The following is a 26,937-nucleotide window of genomic DNA, read 5'->3' as shown; positions in this document are numbered from 1 at the left end:
TGAACCAATTTACTACCTTTGAAATAGCATCGTTTACATCATTGTACGCTTGTTGCTGTCGTTTGACTTTGAAAATAAGTGAGGTGTCGTCTGCAAACAATACTATGTCATGGTGGGTCTTTACAAGGAATGGCAAGTCATTTATGTAGATAAGGAACAGGAAAGGCCCCAATATTGACCCCTGTGGTACACCCATAGAGACCAATGACCCCGGTGATCGCTGTCCACTCACATCGACCCTTTGTATTCTACCATTTAAGTAGGACTTAAGTAAATTCAGTGCCGATCCTCTAACTCCATAATAGTGTAGTTTCCTGATCAATGTTTCATGACAAACGCAGTCGAACGCCTTAGACAAATCACAGAAGACACCTAAAGCATCTCGTGACTCCTCCCAGGCATCGAAAATATGCTTAATTAGCTCAACACCAGCATCGGTTGTTGAGCGACCCCGTGTGAAACCAAACTGCTTATTATGCATTAAATTATTGCCGTTAAAATGTCGTACTAATTGTGAAAGAACTAATTTTTCAAAAATCTTGCTGAATGTTGGTAGCACAGATATCGGTCTAAAGTTAGTGGGGTCAGAGCTGCTACCAGATTTAAACAAAGGAGTTATTTTACTATGTTTCATTAAATCAGGAAACTCGCCGCAATCGACACTGTTGTTAAATATAACTACCAAGTCAGGCGCTACAATTTCTACTAAGGATTTGACAGCATGGACAGAGACTCCCCAGAGGTCATTCGTTTTTTTGACATTAATTGATTTAAACGCCTTTATTACATCTGAGGTACAAACATGTTCAAAATGAAGGTCTCTACAACACTCTGGAGCGTTATCTTTTAATAATGTAACAGCAGATGAGGGTGATGAATTTAAATCCTTAGTTGTGGATACTGGTACCTCGGTGAAAAATTTTTCAAATTCAGTAGCTACTTCTAAATTGGAATCTATAATTTTGTTATCAATATTTAGTTTCAGTTCTTTCATTGTGTGTTTCGAGCGACCAGTCTCCACATTAATAACTTTCCAAGTTGCTTTAATAATGTCCGGACTATTTTTAAAAAGAGTGACAAACCAAGAGACAAATAATAATAAACAATAGGCAGATTGCGAACACTACGATGAATAATACACCTAAGGGGTCATCCATTAATTACGTCACACGAATTTCTAGGTTTTTTGACCCCTCCCCCCCTCCTTGTCACACTTGGTCACATTTGGCAAACCCCTCCCCCCTAGTGTGACGTCACATTTTTCTACGAAATCGCCAAATCAAATTAAGTGCCTAAGTATTATTCATATTTTATCAAAATAGTTTTGACGATATAAATATTAGTAATTTTATAACCCAAAAGTCCCAAAACTGCTTAGGAAAGAAAATTAAACGAATAAAAACGATTATCGTTTTAAAAACTTGTTATTTAAATGCACAGCGAATTAAATTAAATAAATTTAAATAAATTTTCGGTTACTGATGAAGTTAAAGTGACGTCACAAAGTTTGTGACTCCCCCCTCCCCCATGTCACAATATGTCACATTTTCTTGACCCCCTCCCTCCCCCTAAACGTGTGATGTAATTAATGGATGACCCCTAATTATGAATTTGGTACACTAACACCTTATATTTTGCTTTTGTCCATTAGGCCGTCACCCGAAAATTTGTTCACGAAGACAGCGGTGGTGTCACTGCTCTCTGCGGTGCCGTAGAGGCCTGCCTCGGACAAGGCCTGCGGAGGCGAGCTTTGGGCCTCTTCAAGACCAACTCCACAACAGCGTTGCTGCATAAGATCGCAAAGGTAAGCGAGACTTTCTGTGTGGCCGTAGAGAAACGTACTCGGCTGGGCTGTAGAACTTTGCTCTCAAAATCAACTCATACTTGCTGCATAACATCGCTAAGGGTAAACAAACTGTGCTATGGTGTAAGGATCCGAGCTTTGGGGCTCTTCACAACCCATTTCTTTAAAATGACAGCGTTGCTCCGTTATAACGCTAAGGTGAGTGCAGATAATCAATAATTATTGGTTATGAATCAAGCTAAGGCCTCATTCATCAATAGTATGATAATTCAAATAAAACACTCTTCAAACAGCATCGAAGCTGACAATGGGGCAAGAGCGTGAAACAACTTAAACCGATGGGGTTGTAAACTCCTCTTTAGCTGACCGTATTTTTTCTTGTGACATTTAACGACCTATGCAACAGGTTGGTAGGGGGAAATGTCAAACCAAGCGATTTGACGGCCACATGCAGTACGTTGCATATGCAATACTACATCTAATGATGCAGGCGGAAAATTGTAAACATTTTCATTGTTTGAAAGTGTTTAGCATTGATTGCCGTTTAGAGCTTGTTCCGCCTAAACTTGTAATTAATAATAATGAATGTAATAAAGTAATTTGGGGTGACAGGGACGGGGCACAAATAGATAAATATTATGAAATATGTAATGATAGATTAAATTTAATTGATTTTCAAGGTTTTGACATTTGTTGTAATATAAATTGTAGTAATATTAGTCATCGACATTTAATTGATTGTTTATATGGAGATATCGTTAATATTTTATCAGACGCTGCGGTCCAAAGTTATCATCAAGCCTGTGGCCGTAATAGGAAGGGTAAAAAAGTCGTGGGCTGGAATAAACATGTCCGGGACGCCCACGGGCGGGCTAGGGTGCACTTTCAGGAGTGGGTCAACTTTAATAAGCCTATGTCGGGAATAATTTACGAAAATATGTGCGCAAGTCGTAAAATATTCAAAAGCAAGTTGAAATGGTGCCAAAATCATCAAGAGCAAATTAAGTTAGATATCTTAGTGTCGCATCATAGCTCTAAAAAATTCAAACAATTTTGGAAGGCCGTTAAGAAACTGGATGGTCAGCCTGGCGTGCCCGTGAGCGTCGGACAAGTAAGTGAGCCGGAATCCATTGCTAACATGTTTGTTGGTCATTTTAAAATAGAATCTCCATTAGGCCCAGCGCAGCAAGGGGTTGATGACGGGGCCTGTCGTGAGTCGGACCTTGTTCGTTTTACCTCTGAACAGGTCAAACATGTGATCACAAAAATGACCAGAGGAAAGTCACCGGGCCACGACGGGCTCAGTATAGAACACTTACAGTTTGCGGGCAAACAGCTTTATGCAGTTCTGGCTAAATTTTATTCTTTGTGCATGTCTCACTCATACCTACCCCATGACCTAATGAAGACCATTGTTGTGCCTATTCTCAAAGATAAAACTGGCGATGTTTCTAGTAAGTCCAACTACCGGCCCATCTCGCTTGCTGCTGTGCTGGCTAAGGTACTGGATAGCCTACTGGACGCACAACTTGGGAAGCATTTAAACTTACACTATGCGCAGTTCGGGTTTCGCCCGGGTCTATCCACGGAAAGTGCAATCCTAAGTTTAAAACACACGGTACAGTATTACACTGAGCGTCAGACACCTATATACGCCTGCTTCCTGGATTTATCCAGGGCATTTGACCTTGTGTCGTACGATGTCCTTTGGAATAAGTTAAGGGAGCAAAAAGTACCGGCGGAACTACTCCGAATATTTCAATACTGATGGTACCTTAACCAGAGCAATAGCGTCAGATGGGCTGGTAGGTTTTCTCAGTCGTACAGGTTGGAGTGTGGGGTGAGGCAGGGGGGTATAACCTCCCCCAAGCTCTTCAACCTGTACGTTAACGACCTGATCGAGGGATTGAGCAGCACTACGGTAGGATGCAGAGTTGATGATGTTAGTGTCAACAATATCAGCTACGCGGACGACATGGTGCTGCTCAGTCCAACGTCCAACGGTCAGGGCGTTGAGAAAACTACTAAGCGTATGCGAAGAATACGTAAGTAAACATGGCTTACTGTATAACGCTAAGAAAAGCGAATTTATGGTATTTAAGGCCGTCGGGGGTAAGCTACCGGAAAGTGTACCTGCCATACAACTTAATAATAATAACCTTAAGCGCGTGTATACATTTAAGTATCTTGGACACTATATCACCGACGACCTTAAAGACCAATTAGATATAGAAAGGGAGCGCAGGGCACTGGCAGTCCGATGCAACATGCTAATAAGGAGGTTTGCACGGTGTAGCCAACAGGTAAAAATAACGTTATTTAAAGCCTATTGCCAGGTTTTCTACACATGCAGCCTCTGGATTAGTTATGCGCAGAAGACTATCAGTTCCCTGCGCGTCCAATATAATAATGGTTTCAGGATGTTGTTGGGGCTGTCCCGTTTCTGCAGCGCATGTTTGCACAAGCTCGCACGGATGACTATTATGCCATAATACGCAAGAGAACTGCCTCGTTGCTCTGCAGAGTGCGGGCCAGCTCCAACCCCATCCTGGCCACTGTAGCGGGCCGATACGACTCACCTATAATGCGGCATTTTGAGCGTGTTTTAACCGCTACTAGGTGAATATTATTGTTATTGCTGTCTGTGTGTGTTTGTTTATTTATGATTATGTTCCACTAACACTTATAGTACAGTCATTATAGATTTTGACCCGTGAATAATTAGTTCTTGGATTTTTTTTTCGTAGGTCCCTCGTGGGGGTCACTGGGAGTGTAAATTCAAAAAGTAGGCTGAATCAGGCTCCTGCGTATATTAGAAAAATGGCTTTTTTCCAAAAAAAACGGTTTTTCTTCAATAACTCGGCCATTTTTGATTTTACAGTAAAACCGTAAGGACAAAAACTGTAGGAAATTTGATTCTCTACAAGTTAGTCCAGTCATTATATCCAAAAAACCGACCCTTCCCGTGAATAATCAGTTCTTGGATTTTTTTTTCGTACGTCCCTCGGGGGAATCACTGGGAGTGTAAATTCAAAAAGTAGACTGAATCAGGGTCCTGTGTATATTCGAAACGGTTTTTCTTGAATAACTCGGTCATTTTTGATTTTACAGTAAAACCGTGAGGACAAAAATTGTTCAGAATTTGATTCTCTACAACTTTGTTTCCCCTTCATTTATGCCGCAAAGCGTGGAACATAGGAGATAATGATAATATTTTGAATTTGTCGCGTTTTTCAGGTTTAATTTCTAAAATATCGATTTTGGGGGAAAATAGGTGGGAACCAAAATTGTTCAGAATTTGATTCTCTACAAGTTTAGTCCTCTTCATTTATGTCGTAAAGTTGAAAATAAACGAGATGTTGAAAATATTTTGAATTTGTCGCTTTTTTTTTTATTTCCAAACTATCGATCCTAGAAGAAAAATTGTGAGGACTAAACTTGTAGAGAATCAAATTTTCTAAAATTTTTGTCCTCACGGTTTTACTGTAAAATCAAAAATGGCCGAGTTATTCAAGAAAAACCGTTTTTCGAATATACACAGGACCCTGATTCAGTCTACTTTTTGAATTTACACTCCCAGTGATTCCCCCGAGGGACGTAAGTACTAAAAAAAAATCCAAGAACTGATTATTCACGGGAAGGGTCGGTTTTTTGGATATAATGACTGGACTAACTTATAGAGAATCAAATTTCCTACAATTTTTGTCCTTGCGGTTTTACTGTAAAATCAAAAATGGCCGAGTAATTGAAGAAAAACAGTTTTTTTGGAAAAAAAACATTTTTCGAATATACGCAGGAGCCTGATTCAGCCTACTTTTTGAATTTACACTCCCAGTGACCCCCCCGAGGGACCTACGAAAAAAGAATCCAAGAACTAATTATTCACGGGTAGGGTCGGTTTTTTGGATATAATGACCGTACTATTAGTCTTTAATCTTAATTGTTACTAACCATTTTGGGCCATTGTGTCTTTAAATAAATAAAATTCAATTCAATTGATTGTCGACATGTAAAAAGATCTGTCTAAATCTAATAGTGAAAAATATCAAATGAATTTTGCACTAGACGTGTTTTATCACTTCAGTTATCACAGCACAACAACTACTAGGTGCTAGCATTATTGCTTCACTGGCTCAGTGACCCAAAAAGGATCTTAGTCGACGCCAGAGAACCCCACTGCTTTTCTGCGCCACTTCACGCCAGTTGGGTACTCCGAGGGCGGACATGTATTTTAGGGCAACGTCGTTATTTCAGCGGTATCTGGGGAAAAACCAGGTACAATAGGCAATAATCAGATCCCTGATCTGATAATGATTACAATTTTGAATTCCGCGTGGGATGGCCTAATTGCATAGGACGTTCTCATTTTGCTTCGAGGGTCGAGGTAGGGTAGGGGTGAGAAATTGCTACATTTCCCATTTAGGGCGCGTTGTTTTAAACGCGATACCTACCTAACTCGTAGAATTTTTGATTAACTTAATATCACCCAGATATAAGACCGGAATTACCAAAGATTGAAGTAGGTAAATTTTGTGTCGTTTTTAACGTACCTTAATTGGTTCTTTCTTTGAATTTAGATGGTACGTATGTACGTACACTACGTACCAACCAGCCAACCATTGATTATTTCCTTATCTCAAATAATTTGTTTTCTTTCCGTCATTATTCTCGAATTTCTCGATATACTTATTGTCGCCTAAAATAGGTACGTGTGACGTAAATAAAACGTTAAGATCTCTCTGTTTTTGGCCTATATACGTCAGTCAGGGTTATCGATTAGGTAATATAGAGATGGTAACGTTATTGATAGGTAGGGTTACCTTTGTAGATATTTATTACTCTCTGCCACGTTGCGTAGATCAGCCAAGGTGACAATCGTTTGCGCTTCGCTATCGAATCGCTTTGTATCTCTCTATCACTCTTCCATATTAATGAGACAGTCTCAGTTGTATTTCGTTCGCTACGGAGCGTTAGCGATTGGCAGGCCTATGGGGATCAGGGGGCGTATTTGACTCAAGAACAGGTGTGCGAGGCTATGATCTTAGATAAGTCCACTTTCATAAATGTACTCAAAGATAGCCATATGGTAACTACCACACTACCACGTCACTTATTCTATCATAATATACAGTTCAGTTACAACTGTAAGCAAACCCTATTTTAATGTAATATAAACGTGGAATAGTATGCGCAACTGAATGTATATATGTATAGTATATTTATCCATAGATATATGTAACTATTAACTACCCATTACATGTCAATGCAGCCTTGTCACAAACACGTGGTCTACTATTAATATATATGCAGATCTACGGGTACCTACATACATTGTCGTGTCGATTTATATATAGAGTAGGTATAAATTGTATTCTAAACTTTTAAACGGAATCTGTTTAGTACGGTTTTATTTATTTGCTTCTTTAACTTGACTTTTCATCTATCACATATGATCTGTTGATAACTATTGTCTAAAAATAGTACCTAGCTGTGCCGTAAATAAAGTTCTTATCATTATTACTTGTTTTGTTTACTGGGCCAACAGAATATCTCAATTAAACAGAGGACTTAGAACTGCCTTCGTAATAAAGTTTTAATTGGCGCTTTTGGGTATTACAGCCATGGTTCTTAAGGGAACCTTGACCTGACATTTAATGTCTTTATCTATACTGTCTATATATGCGTTCCTGATCAAAATATAGGTTAAAGAGTAATCTTATCTCAGATTGGCTGAGGTTTGATTTGATTTGGGCATTTGTATCTATGTACAGCTAAATGTTTTATTGAAACCACTGGTCCCAATATTCGGCCACATTTTATACCTATATGGAGTCGTGGCATTTAGTATATTTAGTCTCACACAATTTTCTTTTGAATGTAGCCATATTTTTTGTATAATATTGATACCTAATTACTTATTTATGAAATAGGATACGTTGATAACAAGCTTCTTCTTATCGTGTGAAGGGATCATTACTAAATAATATCTTGCGACCTCTAACCCCCGGGGGGTAGCTTTTATGAGGTCTTCTGTAGTGCACGTATTTGGACACAGGGAAAAAGCTCATTATATTTACGTTTCCCTTTAAATTTTTCCGATCACATATCAGCTGTCAGGCTCTTCTACTAAGTCTTAGATATTTTTTCTTTCCAAGTTTCCAAGCACCAATGCGTCGATAGAAAACACTAGTTTATAAACGTAATGGGAAAAATATTGGCTTTGTTCAAAGCTCTTTGTGTTGAATGGTATATGTTGTTATATTTGCTTATTGTGACTGTATTGTTCCACTATAATGGAATGCCTTGCACTTTTCCCTGAGCAATCTACACGTGGCTTTATTCGATTGTTTCTTTGTTATAGTGTTTTTTTAGTTATGTCAGCAAATGTGCCCTCAGAATATTGGTTACGATTGACTTCTCTACAGTCTTTTAGGAGTTTTGTGAATTCCAGCGTTTGTAATAGGTAGGTATGTACTTAGTTTAGGGCTTTTGAGATGATTCCCATCGTTTGTAATACTTAGTTGTAATAAATCGCTATAATTTGGCTTCTGCGACATGCTAAAAACTTACTTGTTTCCGGGCCCGAAAAGTATTTTGCCATACCTAAGAAGTCAAAAAAGTGGTTGTTGAAAAAATTAAGAATCTGCGCGAGAAAATGTAGTCTTGATAGATATATTATATAATCTGAAGCTACCTAACGAACCTAACCTACCTACCTACCTACCTACCTACGCTTTTTTCCCCAAAGTGTAATGTTTTCACGGATATCACACTAAATCAATAGATAGGTAGGTTAGGTTAGTTAGGAAGCTTCAGATGCTTCGTGGTTTGTGTTTATAATTATCTCCACTTCTGATTGTTAAAAGAGATGACTTTCTAAGGATTGCAGTAATTGGCGAACGCTAATAATCATATAATTTACTCCATTAACAAAGCAACTGTACAATTTTGCCTACATAATGAATACATCGTATGTACCTATAGGTATGTATAAATGCATATTTCATACAGAAAGGGTTAGCATATCAAAGAACGCTCGTCGTACCGCCGAAGGCAATTTACGACCTTGGCTTTGAGTAAGGCGTGACAAATTTTAACAACGTGAGAGCACATTTTCACATTGAAATGTATTTGTATGATATTAAATTATTAAAATGTTAAAAGCTGGGCGTAAGTTAATTGCGTCTTCTTTGGACGACATAATTAAAGACTTCGTTATTTACCCCTAAGTCTCAAATCATTATAATAAAAAACTGCGCGCAAAAATTCGTATTTGTTCCGAAGCGTTACCTAACCAACCTAACAACCTAACAAATATCAAATCACAAGTTTAACTTTATTATCATTACTTACTTAGGTATAACGACTGAAATCCATACACAATAGTAGAGGTTAGTCATACACATTTTATAGTAAGCTTAACTCGTACGCATCTTTCCTGTAGACATCGCAAAGTTAAGGGAACGTAAAGCAAATTTTTACACTGCACCCTTACGCTACGTCTTACGTAGGCGAACAACGCGCGAACGCGGCGCGGCGCGGCGCGGCGAAAGCGGCCGCCGCCTGACATTCGCGTGCAAATCGCGCCGCACCGCGTTCGCAACGAGATCGCTTACGTAGGACACTTCTATGGGCATCAAAGGATTGATTTCGCCGCGCCGCGCCGCGCCGCGTTCGCGCGTTGTTCGCCTACGTAAGACGTAGCGTTACAGGCGGTATACATTTTTTCAGAGGTACTTTGAGACTAAAATAAGAAAAAACAGGATGTATATATTCCAGAGTCGTTAACTTTTATTGCATTGTCCACATAAGTGACCTTTTTTCTAAAATGTGTTTGACTCAGGTAGGTACAGTCAGCAGCAGAAGTTGCTAAGCGGGCGACGTGTCCAAAATGACCTTGACACGCTCTTATTCTCTTAACAATAACGTCGCGTCAAGATCATTTTGAACACCTCGCCCGCTTAGCAACTTCTGCTGCTGACTATACTTATTTACTTATAAGATGTCTTCGGGTAAACACGTAGGTACTATTATCATAAACACATAAATACTAACCCCCTTATTCATAAACATGCTATACAAACCTCAATTAGCTAATAATCGTTTGTTTTTATTCGTCATTTTACCATATGTATTTGTAAGAAAGGGATAAAACATAATTTAAATCAGACCCGTAAAGTTTTATGAATAATGGGTTAGACCATACCGTAAATATGTGTAAAGTGAAGTAAATACCGCGCCAGTAACGCGTGTATAATATTGCTTTGAGGCTAAGCCGGGTATTGTCGTGAAGCTTGGAAAGCCACGCTCGACGGGAGAGTAAAAGCTTGTCCGTGTATACAATGGAACACTATGCGATACTTTGTTTGTGCCGGGATTAGGCTGTGTATGCAGAAGTTTGTTACTACGAGACAGTCAGTTACTATCGAAAGTTCTCATTACATTGCTGGGCATTTTCACTCAAAAGCGTACCATTAACTTTTTTCGAAAATCCTAAAATTTTTGGGTTATTTCTACTCAGAATCACAAGGGATATCGATTTAAAAAGAAAAAAAAGTTTCCCAAAAGAAATGTCAGTTTTGTAACGCATTTTCACATACATGTTCTATAGACCGTTACAAAACTGACACCCAGTATGAAAAACTGGGGACACTTTTTTCTTTGTCTCATTCATTTAGTACTCGTGATTCCGAGTCTAAATAACCCAAAAGTTGATGGTTAACGAAAAAAAGTAAATGGTAAGTACCATTTTTTTTAAATGGGGTGATAATGATAACGAATCCCGCCTTTCCTTTGGTGTATTCTTCGATAGAGTTTATAAACTGAAACAGATGTCATATACTAAAGAAAAAGTGGCAAAGCCCTAGAGCGGCGGAAGCTGGAGGCTTTAAGACTACTTATAAAAAAAACATAAAAATAATTTAATTTGTTTCCAATGTTTATTATTATTTATTTATTTACTAAATTATCCTATTTGTCCTTAACCTGACCCTTAACACAAAGTAATTTCTATAACCTTTTTAGGGTTCCGTACCCAAAGGGTAAAACGGGACCCTATTACTAAGATTTCGCTGTCCGTCCGTCCGTCCGTCCGTCCGTCTGTCACCAGGCTGTATCTCACGAACTGTGATAGCTAGACAGTTGAAATTTTCACAGATGATGTATTTCTGTTGCCGCTATAACAACGAATACTATTATAATATATATAATAATACTATTATATGGGGCTCCCATACAACAAACGTGATTTTTGACCAAAGTTAAGCAACGTCGGGAGTGGTCAGTAGGTACTTGGATGGGTGACCGTTTTTTGTTTGCTATTTTTTGTTTTTTTTTTATTGCATTATGGTACGGAACCCTTCGTGCGCGAGTCCGACTCGCACTTGCCCGGTTTTTACTCAGCAATGTGACACGACGCGACATTGCCAAGTGGTCATGTTCATGTATTAGATAATTTAAATCTAAACGACGTTCATTTACCTAAAAAGGTTGCTGTAAGATGAAATCTCATTTGAAATTCTGCGCGAGATTAAATGCGTTTCAAATTAAATCATCGTTTGTGGGATTAGTACGTGATATAAAACAGGAGTGTTATTCTCATCGCTAGCAGCAGCAGTGAATTAAAAGTTTAAGTGAGACAGGCCTATAACCGCGAACATCGAAGTTCGCAAATTGCGGGCATTTTTCTCTGTCACTCTAATTACGCCTTCATTGGAGTAAAAGAGAAAGATCCCCGCAATTTGCGAATTTCGGTTTTCGCGGTAGCCCCTCAGTAACCAAAGTGTGCTTCAGTTACTGATCAGCTGGCGAAAAGTTTCAAAACTGTAGTCGTCAACGTGCAGACATGTCAGAAACTTCTCACGTTTCCGTATGGAAAACGAAAATTGCCAATAAAAAAAAACAAAATGGAAGCCTTAATATTTTTTAAAGTTTACGTAAATTTGCCGCAACTTGCACAATTTTGTAATCTTGTTGATAACGCTGAGGAATGACTTAAATTTTACTTAGTAGGAAGAAAATATGACTCACAGTCACCACAAATAGGGTCTCCCATAGGTATTCCATTTTCAATGTAAGTACTTATACATTTATGATGAGGTTTATATTTTGATTATACATATACTTACACACGTAGATTACAAATGTCAACAAAAATTGAGTATCAGATATGATGATGTTGGTGGTAATCCAGCGGGAAGAAGAGATGTGGAACAACCAATGATATTTAGTTGTTTTCCGCTCATCTCTACCTCAGTGGAAAGGCAGCTTAACGGCTCGGCCACGACATCGAGTGACTTGCGACGGCGGGAGCGATAACCATAGGTTGGAGTGTGACACAGCGATCGGACCTTTCACTCCAACCTATGGTTATCGCTCCCGCCGTCGCAAGTCGCTCGATGTCGTGGCCGAGCCGTAACGTATGTTTGAGTGCGGTAATCTTTGTAGTTGTAGCAGTCTCTTACGGACTACAGTGTTCTCAGTAGTGAATGGTAGATATTCAATGGATCGAGACCACTTAATGCTGGTTAGCTTGAGGACTCGACGCGCCAGCGCTGTAGCGTAATATACAAGGGCAAACCCTTTGCAGTATAATCCTCCTGTGGCTTTCAAAACCTACCCAACTCAAAGTGTTGCGGTGAACGGCACAAGCGCTTTTAGGTTGGTTTAAGTACATAATAGTATAGGTAATTTAAATTAGATATCGGAGGCTAAAATTAGCAATTAGACAAAATAAACCCGCGACAAAAATACAGTCAGGCGTTGCCGAGCGGATTCAAGGGTCCCCAAATGCTGGGATGACTGACGATGATGTTAAGATAAAACCGTAACACAAGTAACTCCTGAAATTATTAATTCCTATTTTTGTTCAACCAAAATCATTCGTCCTTGCTTTTTAGGGTTCCGTATTACCCAAAGGGTAAAACGGGACCCTATTACTAAGACTCTGCTGTCCGTCCGTCCATCCGTCCGTCCGTCCGTCCGTTTGTCACCAGGCTGTATCTCACGAACCGTGATAGCTAGACAGTTGAAATTTTCACAGATGATGTATTTTTGTTGCCGCTATAACAACAAATACTAAAAACAGAATAAAATAAAGATTTAAGTGTGTTAGAAAATTGAATCTTGTATGTACACCCTTATAATACCAACCAATGAATGTACGCATGTGTGAATGACACCTTATGTTCTTTAGTCTATGTCGCTACTCTATTTGCTCCCTCTCTTTGATTTCGGCTGCGTTGATGGTCGGACGCGTAAGCTTTAGCTCCCATAATTGTATTAACATATATTATTTACTAGATAATAAAGTTCACGTGCATTGTGCGAACAGTGAGTATTCTTTCTCCACCGCCCTGCTGCTGCGGAACCTCGTATCCGCGTAATAAAGTGGGGCTCCCATACAACAAACGTGATTTTAGACCGAAGTTAAGCAACGTCGGGCGAGGTCAGTACTTGGATGGGTGACCGTTTTTTTTTGCCTTTTTTTGCATTATGGTACGGAACCCTTCGTGCGAGAGTCCGACTCGCCTTTGCCCGGTTTTTAAAATAATTTTGTAGCTAACTATATATAGATTGGAATCTAAAACTTACGCTATAGTATTACGTAAATAGCTGAAATTTCAATTATTTGTGCAATGAAAGTCATCAGACTTATGGCTGACCATACTCGTACATATAAATATAAATTACTATTGCCACGTGCCGTTCGCCAAACTATACGCGCTAAGTACCTACATCACACTGAAAGTGATTAGTATAAGAATTAGCCGACTATTCACGTTCTACTAAACAAAGTACGAACCCAATCGATGGCTCAGTTTAGTCAACATTTACCTAACCTATTTGGGCTAGCATGTGTCATCGGCTCATCGGTCTCATTACATTATGTACCCCATATAATTAAGAGCCCTTCAACGTGCACACTAGCGCCACAGCTAAATAATCGTGATTATTTAAATTTAACGAAAGATATTGAAAAAAGGGGGCCGCTACGTACTGTATTGTGTATATAAGTACCTTTTGAATACATCAGACTAGTTTTTATGTTGCTGGATTCGTCAATCTATGCGTCCAAAGTTAAAACTGCCGTTTTTGTTTTGAGTTCCTAGATCGACGAAACCAGCAACATAAAAACTAGTTTGATGTATTCCAAAGGTACTTAAATACACAATACAGTACGTAGCGGCCCCCTTTTTTCAATATCTTTCGTGAAATTTAAATAATCACGATTATTTAGCTGTGACGCTAGTGTGCACGTTGAAGGGCTCTTAAGCAACTTGGGAAAACCGAAATTCGTTACTGAATTTTTAAAAATGTTACTTGAAGGCTGCTTGAAGGGTGTTTTCCGGAAATTATTAAACAGGGTGGTAGGGTGCGGTATTGTATGGGAAGTTTCATAGATCTCTGCTGCGTGACGTTGATTAGTCTGTTAACTGTGGTTGGTGCAATTGGCCCTTAATGTTATTGAAATATTAAATTATTGTGAATAATTGTGTTGTTATAAGTGCGAAAGTTTTGTCTGTATGTCTGCTACCTCTTCACACTTACCTAAACTTAACCGATTAAGAGCCAACAGGAGTGGTAATTTCTCCATACAAACGTATTCGACTGTTTCCTCCATGGGTTTTGATGCTAGAGCAATGATTTTTTCGACACAGATTATTATTGTCAATATCTGTGTCGGACCGTGTTTCTTTTTTTGATATTTTTTGAATTTTACGGCGTTAGAGCCGTTCAAAAATGGCCAATATGGCTTCATTGACTATGCCGCAATGAGAGGCGTAAGTATTCAAACCTGATATCAATTAGCCAAAAAAGCAAAACGGTCCGACACAGATAATTTCATAATCATTTAGATTTCCAAGTTTGGTTACGATTGGTTAAGTTTTGGAGGAGGAAACAGTCGAGTACGAAAACTCGATTCTTGAGATTTTTACGCAGGATTTTTCGCCCTCTCCTTATCGCACTAGTTTTAGGAGCCACTACCGTTAGCGAGACGGGTATATTTACCTAAAATGTTTAAAACTCAGCTCCTGTTTCGTCTTAAGATGAAAATTTGGTGTGGAGATAGGTCCGGGAACGACATAGGGTAGTTTTTATCAATCATCGTCATTCGACGCAGACGAAGTCGAAAGCAGAAGCGAGTTCCGAATAGGTAGGTATTCCGATATATTATGCTCTGAAGCAAACAGGTAAATATTTATAAGCCACCGCGTTTCGAATATAAAATGAATGAATTACTCATATAAATTGGAGTGGCATACATTGGGAAATAAAATATTAAATTAAAAAGCAATAGAAAAATATTACCAAACCTATCTAAAATTAAGAAAATCTGTTATGCTGATCCCTAAATTGTTTTATCATAGGTGCCTATAGTATTTTGAGCATGTCAGCTACTGGTGCCTGTATACCTACGACCTTTCATTGCCAGGCCAATATTAACCTCTTGCGGTCTAATAGTGGGCCAAGGAAAATTGGTAGTCTTTGAATAAACGTTATTAGAAAACAGAATTGAATTTCTTTCGTTTTAAAACCGAACGTAACAAAAGCAAAGTCTGTTAATTTTAATAATGATATAAATTTTATTGTAGGTAATTATGTAGTACAAGTACATATTACGATGGTACGACGCTAGAGGTAGATAGAGGTATTTAGGTAGAGGAAAATGTGTTGTATGCATACTGCATGTACATAGGTTATGATAAGTCTTGCGTTGACATGTGTCTATTTGCGATGTTCTTTCCTTTAATACAGATAGTTTTGGTAGCACGTATTTTCAATGTTATTCCCGTAGTAGTCCCATATTTTACAGAAAACAGTTAAATAAAATAAATAATAAAGTTTTTGTCAACACGTATTACATTGTCACCCATCCTAGCCGCAGGCGCTAAGGGCCAAATCAGGGTCTGCCCGGGCGCGTGTCCCTGGTGCCGCCCTTGACCCACCCTAATCAATCATTATGTAAAAGCCGGCGTTTACGCGGCTCTGGGTTTAAACACAATAGGCGTACGTATTGTAGTAATAAATTTTGTAAGTAAACACAATAGGTCTAAATAAATACCTACCTAAATTCGTTCTTTGCCACATCGTTTCAATTTTTGTTTTTAGAGTTTCGTACAGTCACCTGCAATAATATGTTACACAACGAAGACAGCAAAAATATCTGACCCGATCTTATTTGTAGAGCCATAAGAGCGTGTCACATATTTTTGCGGCCTTCCAAGAGTAACATATTATTGCAGGTGACTGTACCTCAAAAGGAAAACACGGAACCCTAGGATCACTCGTGCGTCTGTCTGTCCGACCTTTCCACCACCCCCTCCCCCCTTATCTCCGTAACTAATGGGTCTAAAATAAAAAAAATAATACACACAATAGTTCTTTACGTATAGATGACAGGAAAACCTATTAGAAATGTGCAGTCAAGCGTGAGTCGGACTTAATTACTTAGTTTTTGATCCGACCACAGTGGGTTACATTTCATTCACGTTCCACATAAAAAAACACGTTGTTAAAAATTGGGTAATGTACGGAACCCTGGGAACTCGTATCGGACTCGCACTTGACCGGTTTTTTTCTTCTACTAATAATAAAAATGTTTAGCATGATAACTGACGTAGAACAAGTTTACGTTGTAGAAAACAAATAGGTACCCATCGAAGAAGAAACTAAGTTATTGATGCGAAAATATTTACTGATGTGGAAACGAAACTGAACAAGAACACATAAAAGCATGTGTTTCGAGTTCGTCCTGTGTGGAAAAAGTTTCTTTGTTCGTCTGAATTTTTAACTAGGTATCTTGGACCGAGTTGAGCTTCGATATGTACTTACCTAGGTTGTTATTATTTTGTTTCTTAAGGTACAAGACATTTTATGTGGATATTCTATACAAAGTGAGGGTATTTTTAATAGGTACTCCTTGTGTAAGTAATTTAGAGCGGATTAGGTACCGTTTAAAGTAAGTCTTTGACACCCGTCAGTAAGTTGGTATCAGTGGCGGAGCGTCCATAGAACACGATTACCATCGGCTTGTCTGATATTCAGGCTCTTGGGCCATTTTCTTTAAAATTGTGAAGAAAAGGAAGGGCAACTTAGCTACGGCTTGCCTACGAATAATCTAGACGCGCCGCCACTGGTCGGTATAAATATCTATGGGCCTTAGTAGCCTGAAAATAAAACTTTGATTGATTGATTACAAGTCTACTTAAATGCTTGAGCTACCATTTATTCTCAAAAAAGTCCAGTTTTAAATAATTGACCTGATTATGATACGTTATGACTAAAGTTCTTTGGTGAATAACATTGTCCGTCACACATGACAAGACGTCAGCGCGTTACGCGTTACGCTGTCTCGAGTTTATCATTTTTTCCCCACCTCAAAAAGTGCTCAGCGCCGCTAAAGAAGTTTTCACTTCAAAAATCTGTAATGAAAATAGAGAGGAGGCTTGTGCCCAGTGTATAGGCTGAAATATTATTATAATTATAATCTTATGTATTTGCACTTACCCGCTATAGAGAGGGGAAAACAAGATATATAGTAGTGTACCCTATGATGGGCGTGGAACCAGTAATGGGACAAAAAACCACAAATCCTGTAAAATAAGTGTCTAAAAGTAGTTTATAAACACTGCCTGTATATTATCATAAATAAGAGTCCTAGAGCTGTTTCAGTTTGAATTTTTATTAAATTTGGTTGTTTCTTAAGAAATTGGCGTCAACCCAAAAGTTGTCGTGTCACTGAAAAAAAATACCACTACGAATTCTTAACAACTTCGCTAAGAGAGGTGAGTTAATTTATTAAATTTTAATTAATTAATACTTGATGAAAACTAGAATGTGTTTTGTTAATTGCATTTACCATGAGATAAGGTATACAACATACTATGTTGTGACTCCACAGATGTAAAAAAATAGTGGTATTTGGCCCAATCCCATTATAGGAGCTGTAAAACTGCATACCTCCTATAATGGGCAATTTACATAATGATGCTTGCCATGCCATCATTTCATGTTTAAACAATACAGAATTAAAATGTAGTTACGAAATATGTCAACCAGGAGGTATGCTCGGACTTCGGATAAATTAATATCGTTTTTTAGTGTGGGTCAAATCTTGGTAGCCGAGTTTAGGCTACTTTCCCGTTTTCCGATTGAGTTGAAATTTTGTATTCGTAATTAAATATGCAAATCGGATGATAATGCAATATTATGATAACATGGACCAGATCTGATGACCTATTTCAATATTTTATACTGATAGAGCAGTGTCCATTACTGGGGGGCCCATTACTGGAGCTTTGGTGTCCATGACTGGAGAAAAATAGCATAGTTTTAATTTGTTAAGTATGTGGAAACTCATTGCAGTATCTTTGATACAACACGCCTGAAACATGAAAGACGGGTAGGACTTTCATCTTTCAATACGCTAAGCGGTAGACCATTCACATGTATTAGGGAAATATCACAAATACTCCAAATTCCCTCTTAAATGTCCCATGACTGGTGCTGTTACTATAAGTAGGTATTTACAAAAATCATGTAAGTACTTTCGTCTTGTCACAAAGAAGAACTTCAGTTTTGTAAATCCAGTGATAGTAAAAACTGTTCTTGAAAGCGAGAAAATACTTTTTCCCCGTAATGGGCTTATTTAGAACATCTGGATGTACTGCCTATTACAATCGGACACTGATAAATGAAACTGTGATGGATAAAATAAATGATTAAACTTACAGAAAACCTTATTTTAGTAGTAGCAAAGCAATTACTTTTCACGTACCTATTTAATACGGGTAAGGGTCTCCCCTGATATATCAACGCGCATGCGGCAAAAGCCGATAGGAAAAAGCTTTATGTCCACGCAATAAGAGCGAAAAAGTCGTCGTTCGGCTCGGCTCGCATCGGCCGGCGCCTGCCGACGCGTCGACGGCTTTTTCGCTCTTATTGCGTGGACATAAAGCTTTTTCCTATCGGCTTTTGCCGAATGCGCGTCGATATATCAGGGGAGACCCTTACTATACATTTTGATGTAAACGAAAGTACAAGCAAGATTGGCATTTATTCGTATAAGGGATTTATTTCAGCTTTTTTTAAGATTTATTAATGAGTACCTAAATATCAACAGTATACGATTTTAAGGGCTTAACTAATCTACTTTTCATTAGCTCCCTCATAATTAACCTTAGGTGACGCTACATACTGGCAAACAACTTCTGTCTTAACTTCACACCGAGAAAGCTTTAGGTACAGTCAGCAGCAGATATACCTGAGCGGGCAAGGTGTCCAAGAAAACATATACACTTCAATCGTCACAAAAATAAGGACATCTAAGATGTCATTTTCACGTAGGCTTTCAGTTCGTCACAAATACCTTAACTTCTGAGTTTTTCTTTAATACATACACCCTTATTTAATCACAATGACAATAACGGTTAAAAAGTCAGTGGTAACTAAGCAATCAAATTCAAGCTGCTGTCATTAATACCTACGCGCACTGCCAATCACGTACGTCAGCAGCCAGGGTGCCACCAGTTGCTAAGCAGTTGTTATTTCAATGGTAACTAAGCATCAACATTTTATCTGTTTAACTTTAAAATAAATACTGTAGCACTACGAATTGACACCTCCTTTCTTAAAGAAGTATTTTATCGTTAAGTGTCAAACTTATTCAATAAATAAGTAGGTTCTACTAGAATGATCGGTTTTTTTATTTTAACTGTCATATGCGGCTGTTCTTCCAAACCGTTGATCATTTTATATACCTATCCCATACAACCATTTCCAGTCGCCGTTACGACGCGGTGTAGACACATCTTGTGTCGACACCGTCTGTTTCGGTCACAATTCCAGTCGCAGAGTCGTCGCCGTGTCGACACAGTTACCAGAAATGGGGAAGGGTCGACACATGACACAAAGTGACATAAAGTGTGGTCGCCGTGTGCACACATTGTTACTAGTTTGCGACTACTTTATGCCAAAATCATTCGTTCATTCGTTCATTTTGTTCCTGTCAAATGGAAACTGTCAGATGGAAAAATAGTTAAATAAAAATAAGTGACATTAATACGCCATCTCTAAAACGGATTACAAGACGTAATTATATATTGTTTGCATTTATATTAAAATAGGACTTAAATTATTATGGGGAATTAAACTGCTCGAGTGATTTGATAAACTAAGTGTAATATAATCAACGCGCCACCAAATTGTTTTAGTTTAGCCGGAAATGAAATTGTTTACTTCTCAGTGCCTGTGTTCATAAATATGTTATTTGATGCATTTTTAGTACTTCGATGCGTATACTATACTTAAATAACAGAAATAACGCTTTACATACTACGAAACTTGTTAATTATGATGTATAAATATGGTTTAAGGCTGAGAAATATTGCAGTCACAAAGTAGTCGCAAATGTTTCGACTTTGTGTCGACTCTGTGTAGACACATGACACGCGCTGTCAAAAGTAATAACAAAGTTACTGGATTTTCAAAATGGCTCCTTGTGTTCATTTGTTTTCAGATATTCTCAAAGTGTAAAAATGCCGTGGTCAGAGATGGGACTTAATAGATTAACTGTTTATTCGACTAATTAATGGAATAAAAAAAGTTAATCCTCAAATTTTAATCACGATTAGTTTAGTCGACCTAACATAGATTGAAATTGAATTAATCTGAACATTAATCGAATAAATTGGAAGTTGACAGGGGGCCATTTTTGTACGTAAAAATAATAGAAATGTCTTGCATGCAGATGGTAGCCAAACACTTTGTCATAAAAGTCGTCATGGGTGTCGTTTTATAGGTTTTAGGGGGCCCCGATTTCGAAAATGATGACCATTTTGAAATCCAAAATGGCGGCCATGCACTATGTCATAAAAGTCGTCATGGGTGTCGTTTTTTAGGTTTTGGGGGGCACAGATTTAGAAAATGATGACCATTTTGGATTCCGAAATGGTGGCCATGCACTATGTCATAAAAGTCGTCATGGGTGTCGTTTTATAGGTTTTAGGGGGCGCAGATTTCGAAAACGATGACCATTTTGGATTCCAAGATGGCGGCCATGCACTATGTCATAAAAGTCGTCATGGATGTCGTTTTATAGGTTGTAGGGGGCCCCGCTTTCGAAAATGATGACTATTTTGGAATCCAGAATGGCGGCCATGGACTATGTCATAAAAGTCGTCATGGGTGTCGTTTTATAGGTTTTGGGGGGCGCAGATTTCGAAAATGATAACCATTTTCGATTCCAAAATGGCGGCCATGCACTATGTCATAAAAGTCGTCATGGATGTCGTTTTATGGGTTTTAGGGGGCCGGGGATTTAGAAAATGATGACCATTTTGTAATCCAGAATGGCGGCCATGCACTATGTCATAAAAGTCGTCATGGGTGTCGTTTTATAGGTTTTGGGGGGCGCAGATTTCGAAAATGTTGACCATTTTGGAATCCAAAATGGCGGCCATGCACTATGTCATAAAAGTTGTCATAGATGTCGTTTTATAGGTTTTAGGGAGGCCCCAATTTTGAAAATGATGACCATTTTGGAATCTAAAATGGCGGCCATGCACTATGCCATAAAAGTCGTCATGTGTGTCGTTTTATAGGTTTTGGGGGGCGCAGATTTAGAAAATGATGACCATTTTGGATTCCAAGATGGCGGCCATGCACTTGTCAGACTTACTTTAATATTATCGTTGATAAAATAGGAAATAAGGATGTAAGGCAGTATTTAATTAAGACTAGTTAATTATTGCTCAAAGTAATGTATTTATTATAGCGACAACTACAAGGTTTAGAATATGAAAAATGGTAGACATTATTTAAGTATTATATTTATATAAGCAGATTGTAAGTAAAAGTATATTGTAGATTTACGGAACAATTAATCGGCTTTATTATCACATCATTCACAAAAATATTATTTAATGCGTAATAAATATTGGTGGCTTAATAGTTAGTACTGGCTACCTTAACGTACACACTTGGCATAGTTTAAAATAGTAATAAAGATCGAGCAATAAGCCACATGATGTATTACACCGTAATCAGTTGGAATATACGTTACATAGTAACTATTAAAAACTCATCAAAGGGTTATATTCACATTAAAGATTGTAACGTACATACCATCAGACTATAACACAAAGAAAACATACAGAAATTTATAACAAGTCATAAAATCACAATTAAATAAAATTGACACTTAACTTCGTTCGTCGTCGTAGCTCTCCAACTGAGAAGTGACCCACAACTGTCAGACACCCGCTTATATTCGATTAGACTTCACCCCTTCTACCACTTCTTGGTGGGAATAACAAGTAAGATGTTTCCTGCACATCCGGTTATTATAATAATTCAATTCATCAAATGTATTTGCTGCATTTAGTTTAATTTATTATAGAATAATTAACGCAAACTAATACAAATTTAATATCATGGCTTATTATTATAAAATACTTTATTTACCTTACTTATGTTCTGACAGTTATGGTCAAGAAATATACATGGAGGGTAGTTGTGTTATTGAACAGCAGTTCTAACTTATTATTTCGATATAAGTACGTATTAGCTTAGCAAAAGTGAACCATCTCGTAAAAATGTAAGTGTGATCTTTGTTTTTATACTACGTATCTCACACGGCCATACTGACAGGTGCTTCGTTCTCGAAGTACCTTATTTCTATATTTATTATTATTTATTTATTATATTAAACTTAGTATATGCAATTACTATTTTTTATTAGTCAGATACTATATCACATATCACATTAATCAAGTGAGAGCTCGAAGGCTCGGCAGCAATTATCCTACTTACAATCACCATACTACTGTTTCACTTATCACATCAAGTGAGCCTCAGTAGCATGTATCACCCTAGGTTGGCTACTGGTCCACTTATAACATCAAGTGGGGCACACAGGCTCTGCAGCAGGTCCCTATATTGCTACTTTTTCACTTACATCAAGCGAGAGCTCGCAGGCTCGGCAGCAATTATCCTACTTACAATCACCATGCTACGGGCACTTATCACATCAAGTCAGCCTCGGTAGCATGTATCGCCCTGAATTGGCTACTGGTCCACCTATAACATCAAGTGGGGCACACAGGCTCTGCAGCAGGTCCCTATATTGCTACTTTTTCACTTACATCAAGCGAGAGCTCGCAGGCTCGGCAGCAATTATCCTACTTACAATCACCATGCTACGGGCACTTATCACATCAAGTCAGCCTCGGTAGCATGTATCGCCCTGAGTTGGCTACTGGTCCACCTATAACATCAAGTGGGGCACACAGGCTCTGCAGCAGGTCCCTATATTGCTACTTTTTCACTTACATCAAGCGAGAGCTCGCAGGCTCGGCAGCAATTATTAATCGGTTATTATTTTGTCAAATAAGCTTTTTAACTACACTGGAATGATGTACACTGGAAGTTCTCAATCGATCGATAATCAACTCATGTCTCATTCACATAAGTAAACTTTATAAACTTTTCTTTTTTTCTTTTTTTTTTAATACATAAATTACCTTAAGTATATAAAACTTCTTAATCCTAATAATTTTATAAATTAACCTGAATCGTTTAACAGAAATAAACATTTTTAATTTTTTTTTTCGTTCTTTTTTTTTTTTTTTTTTCATTCCATTAGAACTTCCTACGTTGGGCACTCCCATGAATTATATAAACCTAATGTAACAGAATTTTAAACTCCGTTCGGCCATCCCACAAAACAACTATTTTAAAAGTCAGTGATCAGTATTATCTATAATGTATTCAATATGTATAGATCTATCTTTTATTTAGCTGAAGCTTCGGTGGCAAAATAAAAATGTGGTTACAAATAATAGGCAACGTATTTCTTTTTATGAAATGGTATTTTGGAGCTTCCATCGTAACTGTCCTTAAACCGCAGGAGATAACGCGATATTCTTCTAGTTGAATCTTAACTTATCGTACAAAGGCGGATTCATCTTACAAAAGTTGTTCTCTAGGATGGGTCTAGGATGTTTTGGGCTTCTGGGTAGGACACAATTAATTCGAAGACATATTATTTATATCAGTCATGCTTCATTATGGCAATAGGTTAGGTATAATAAAAATAAAAATTGATGTTTACTAAATACCATAGAATCAGGATTATACGATTCGTTTTATTCCTGAACAGCTCACTCATAGCAACAAGTGGCACCAAAAGGTTAATTCACCTATCTACCTTCCACTTGGCTTTATCAGTATTCCGGTGGTCTTATGTTTTCTTGTATGTACCAAAATTAAAACAAACATTAAAATGAACCAGAAGATCATAGGTACAAAATTGCCATTGTTATAGGAATTTTATTACCGCAGCATATTTAATTACCGCCAGACTAGGTAAATGGTGGTACATATACCCATGGGCTTATGCGAGTTTACTACGAGAACTGGTAAAGTATATAACAGTTTAAAATATCGTATATACATGGTGTTCACAAGGAATGCGAAAGACCTTAACCACGCATTTCTGAGGTCAAAAGAGAGAAAATAATGTAATATGTGTATATGTAAATTTCGCCCAAAAAAAAAATTTTTTTTTTTTAATGTACTTGTACATAAAAAGTATATGTTATTGGTAAACATGTCACTTAAAATACATTTTTACAAATTTTTTTTTTTCGTAAATCATAGTTGTTGCAAAGTGTTACTTGTTACTTTTTGACATCTATCGATAAGGATATTTAGACTACGTCCCATAGTAGTAACATCGTCATCAAAAAGAAAACTAGTTTTTTTTTTAATTTTTTTTTTTTTTTGTATTTGTATTAAATGAACTCTGAAACTAGGCGAATTTCAAAAAGGTTTAAAGGACTTTGTCTCTAAATATAATCAGGAATACGCTGCTAAAACTATTCGGCCCCCTCATGTTACACCGTGTATATATTTTTTATATTCCTTACAGGTAGGGTTGCCAACCGTACTATATTATATCGTATTGTACTATATTTTGGCTCTTTGTACTATATACTTTTGGAAAAATATATAGTACGCTAAAATACTATATTTCCGATTAAAAGTATATTACACTCATGTTTAGTATTTTATCTAAAAGTACTATTTTTTTTTAAATGTACTATATTTTTGATGCCTTATTCTGGAAAATACTATATTCCACCAAAAAAAAAGTTGGCAACCCAGTTACAGGTCACCTAGATGAATTGTCCTAAAGGAATACGTTTACTTTGTACACATTTATTGTACTCTATGTTGTATATATACCCCTTTTTTTTTTGGAAAGTATTTTTATTACCAAGAGAATATGTGCTTTTTATTTACTGACTAATTTGCATGTGCAAAAATCTTTCAACTTCACGGTTTCAAAACATAATTTACTAACACGGGACTTGAATTACCTCTGATTACCACAAGAACAATACTGACTAGTCTACTATTTTGTATGACGTAATTGTCTAAGGTTGTCACTGAGATATCCTTTTTTTTATAGTCATTTAATATCCATCAATCAGTAAATTTATCAAATTGGAAGCATACTTTCAAAAACGCTTTTATACCAAACACGTATTACTATCTGTACACAGAACTCGCAATAAGCACTGTAGGTGCAAAATTGTAAATAGCCGTTATTACTATTTATGAAAGTATCACGACTACCACCGACTGTTTTAATATCGATAAGCTTACGAGGGGCTTGTAACTGAAAACCAAAAGCGTGTTGACTTTATCCTTTACAGTTTTAAAACGACCTGACAATTTAATATTGTTTACTGTTTTATACTTATTGAAATAGTTCCTTGATAAGATCCTGATCGGTGAGATAGAATCTTTAAGATATGTGCCTTCGATATCAGACTATTGAACCTAAGTAACTGGTGTTATATAAATATTTATTCGTATCAATCGTAACAAAAATAAGAAATAATGTGACTAATAAAATTCAAAGGACGTATAAGGGTATTTCCACTTAACTGTATACCGTTAACGGCCGGTTAGGAAAAGTCACAAATCTGACGACAAATATCATAACCGCGACAGTTAAATTAAGTATCAAATTCGTAACTAAACAGACAGCTGAACGTGACTTGATAAACGTACCTAACTTAAGACACGCGGTAAGTTACAATTAAAATGCCCATTGTTATTAACCGCCTAAAATTTCCAACGTAGTCTTTAATGCAGACCTCAAAATCTTATAATGAGATTCGAGTTGTAGCTAACTGATCACGATTAAAATATTTATCCAGGCCATAAATAACGTTATTCCAACGTTTGGAAACTTATTCAAACCAAACTGCTTTTCTAAAATCCAATTTCACAAATAGCTTCTTTTTTTTTATTATTATTCGATTCAGTCATTAACTAAGTCGTCATTTAGAATAGTATAGATTAGAAAATATTTATTTATGCGTCATTATGGTTACATAACAGGTTATGAAAAGGACAGACGTTTACGTTTATCTAACTCTGTAACTATTCGATGTGATTCGATATCTAAACATACCTATACAGTCCTATTTTTAAGTGTAACCAAATTTTAACATACCAGAAACAACATCATTCATCAGTCATCCTTCCAGACAGGCGCCACTCCGCAGCGTCTCACAGGTGCGGCAGTTTCTGTTTCGCGAAGTACTTTTGAGCTGCTTGCTGCGGTTCTCCATAAAAAGCATCATGCTTAGTATACCAAATATCTTGTTTCACCTGGGGTTTTCACTGAAAGTGAAACACCAGTGTCCTTGTGTCCAGGATAGCGCGGCTTACAGTGTCTGTTTGGAGTTGGATGGCGTCCCGCTGTTGACTAGCATAAGCAGTCCTTATACTCGTACTGCTCCTGAAACATTAGTTTTGTAGGCATAGAATGTGTGTAATATAATCCCACTTCTGATGTCAGACTTACTTTAATATTATCGTTGATAAAATAGGAAATAAGGATGTAAGGCAGTATTTAATTAAGACTAGTTAATTATTGCTCAAAGTAATGTATTTATTATAGCGACAACTACAAGGTTTAGAATATGAAAAATGGTAGACATTATTTAAGTATTATATTTATATAAGCAGATTGTAAGTAAAAGTATATTGTAGATTTACGGAACAATTAATCGGCTTTATTATCACATCATTCACAAAAATATTATTTAATG

General features: G+C 37.3%; 1 protein-coding gene across 1 annotated transcript in view; it reads left to right on the top strand.

Annotated features, from left to right (window-relative positions):
• Window positions 1-26,937, top strand: part of LOC134674922 (small G protein signaling modulator 2-like) — a 136,017-nt gene that overhangs the window by 19,507 nt on the left and 89,573 nt on the right. Inside the window, exon 3 of the mRNA XM_063533083.1 lies at window positions 1,652-1,804. Coding sequence (XP_063389153.1) covers window positions 1,652-1,804 — 153 coding nt within the window. The remainder of the gene's footprint in view (window positions 1-1,651; window positions 1,805-26,937) is intronic.

This window comes from Cydia fagiglandana, chromosome 20 (assembly GCF_963556715.1).
Source record: "Cydia fagiglandana chromosome 20, ilCydFagi1.1, whole genome shotgun sequence".
In the NCBI taxonomy this organism is placed as follows: Eukaryota; Metazoa; Arthropoda; class Insecta; order Lepidoptera; family Tortricidae; genus Cydia; species Cydia fagiglandana.
The sequence above is the reverse complement of the archived record's forward strand: the minus strand, read 5'-3'. Positions and strand labels throughout refer to the sequence as shown.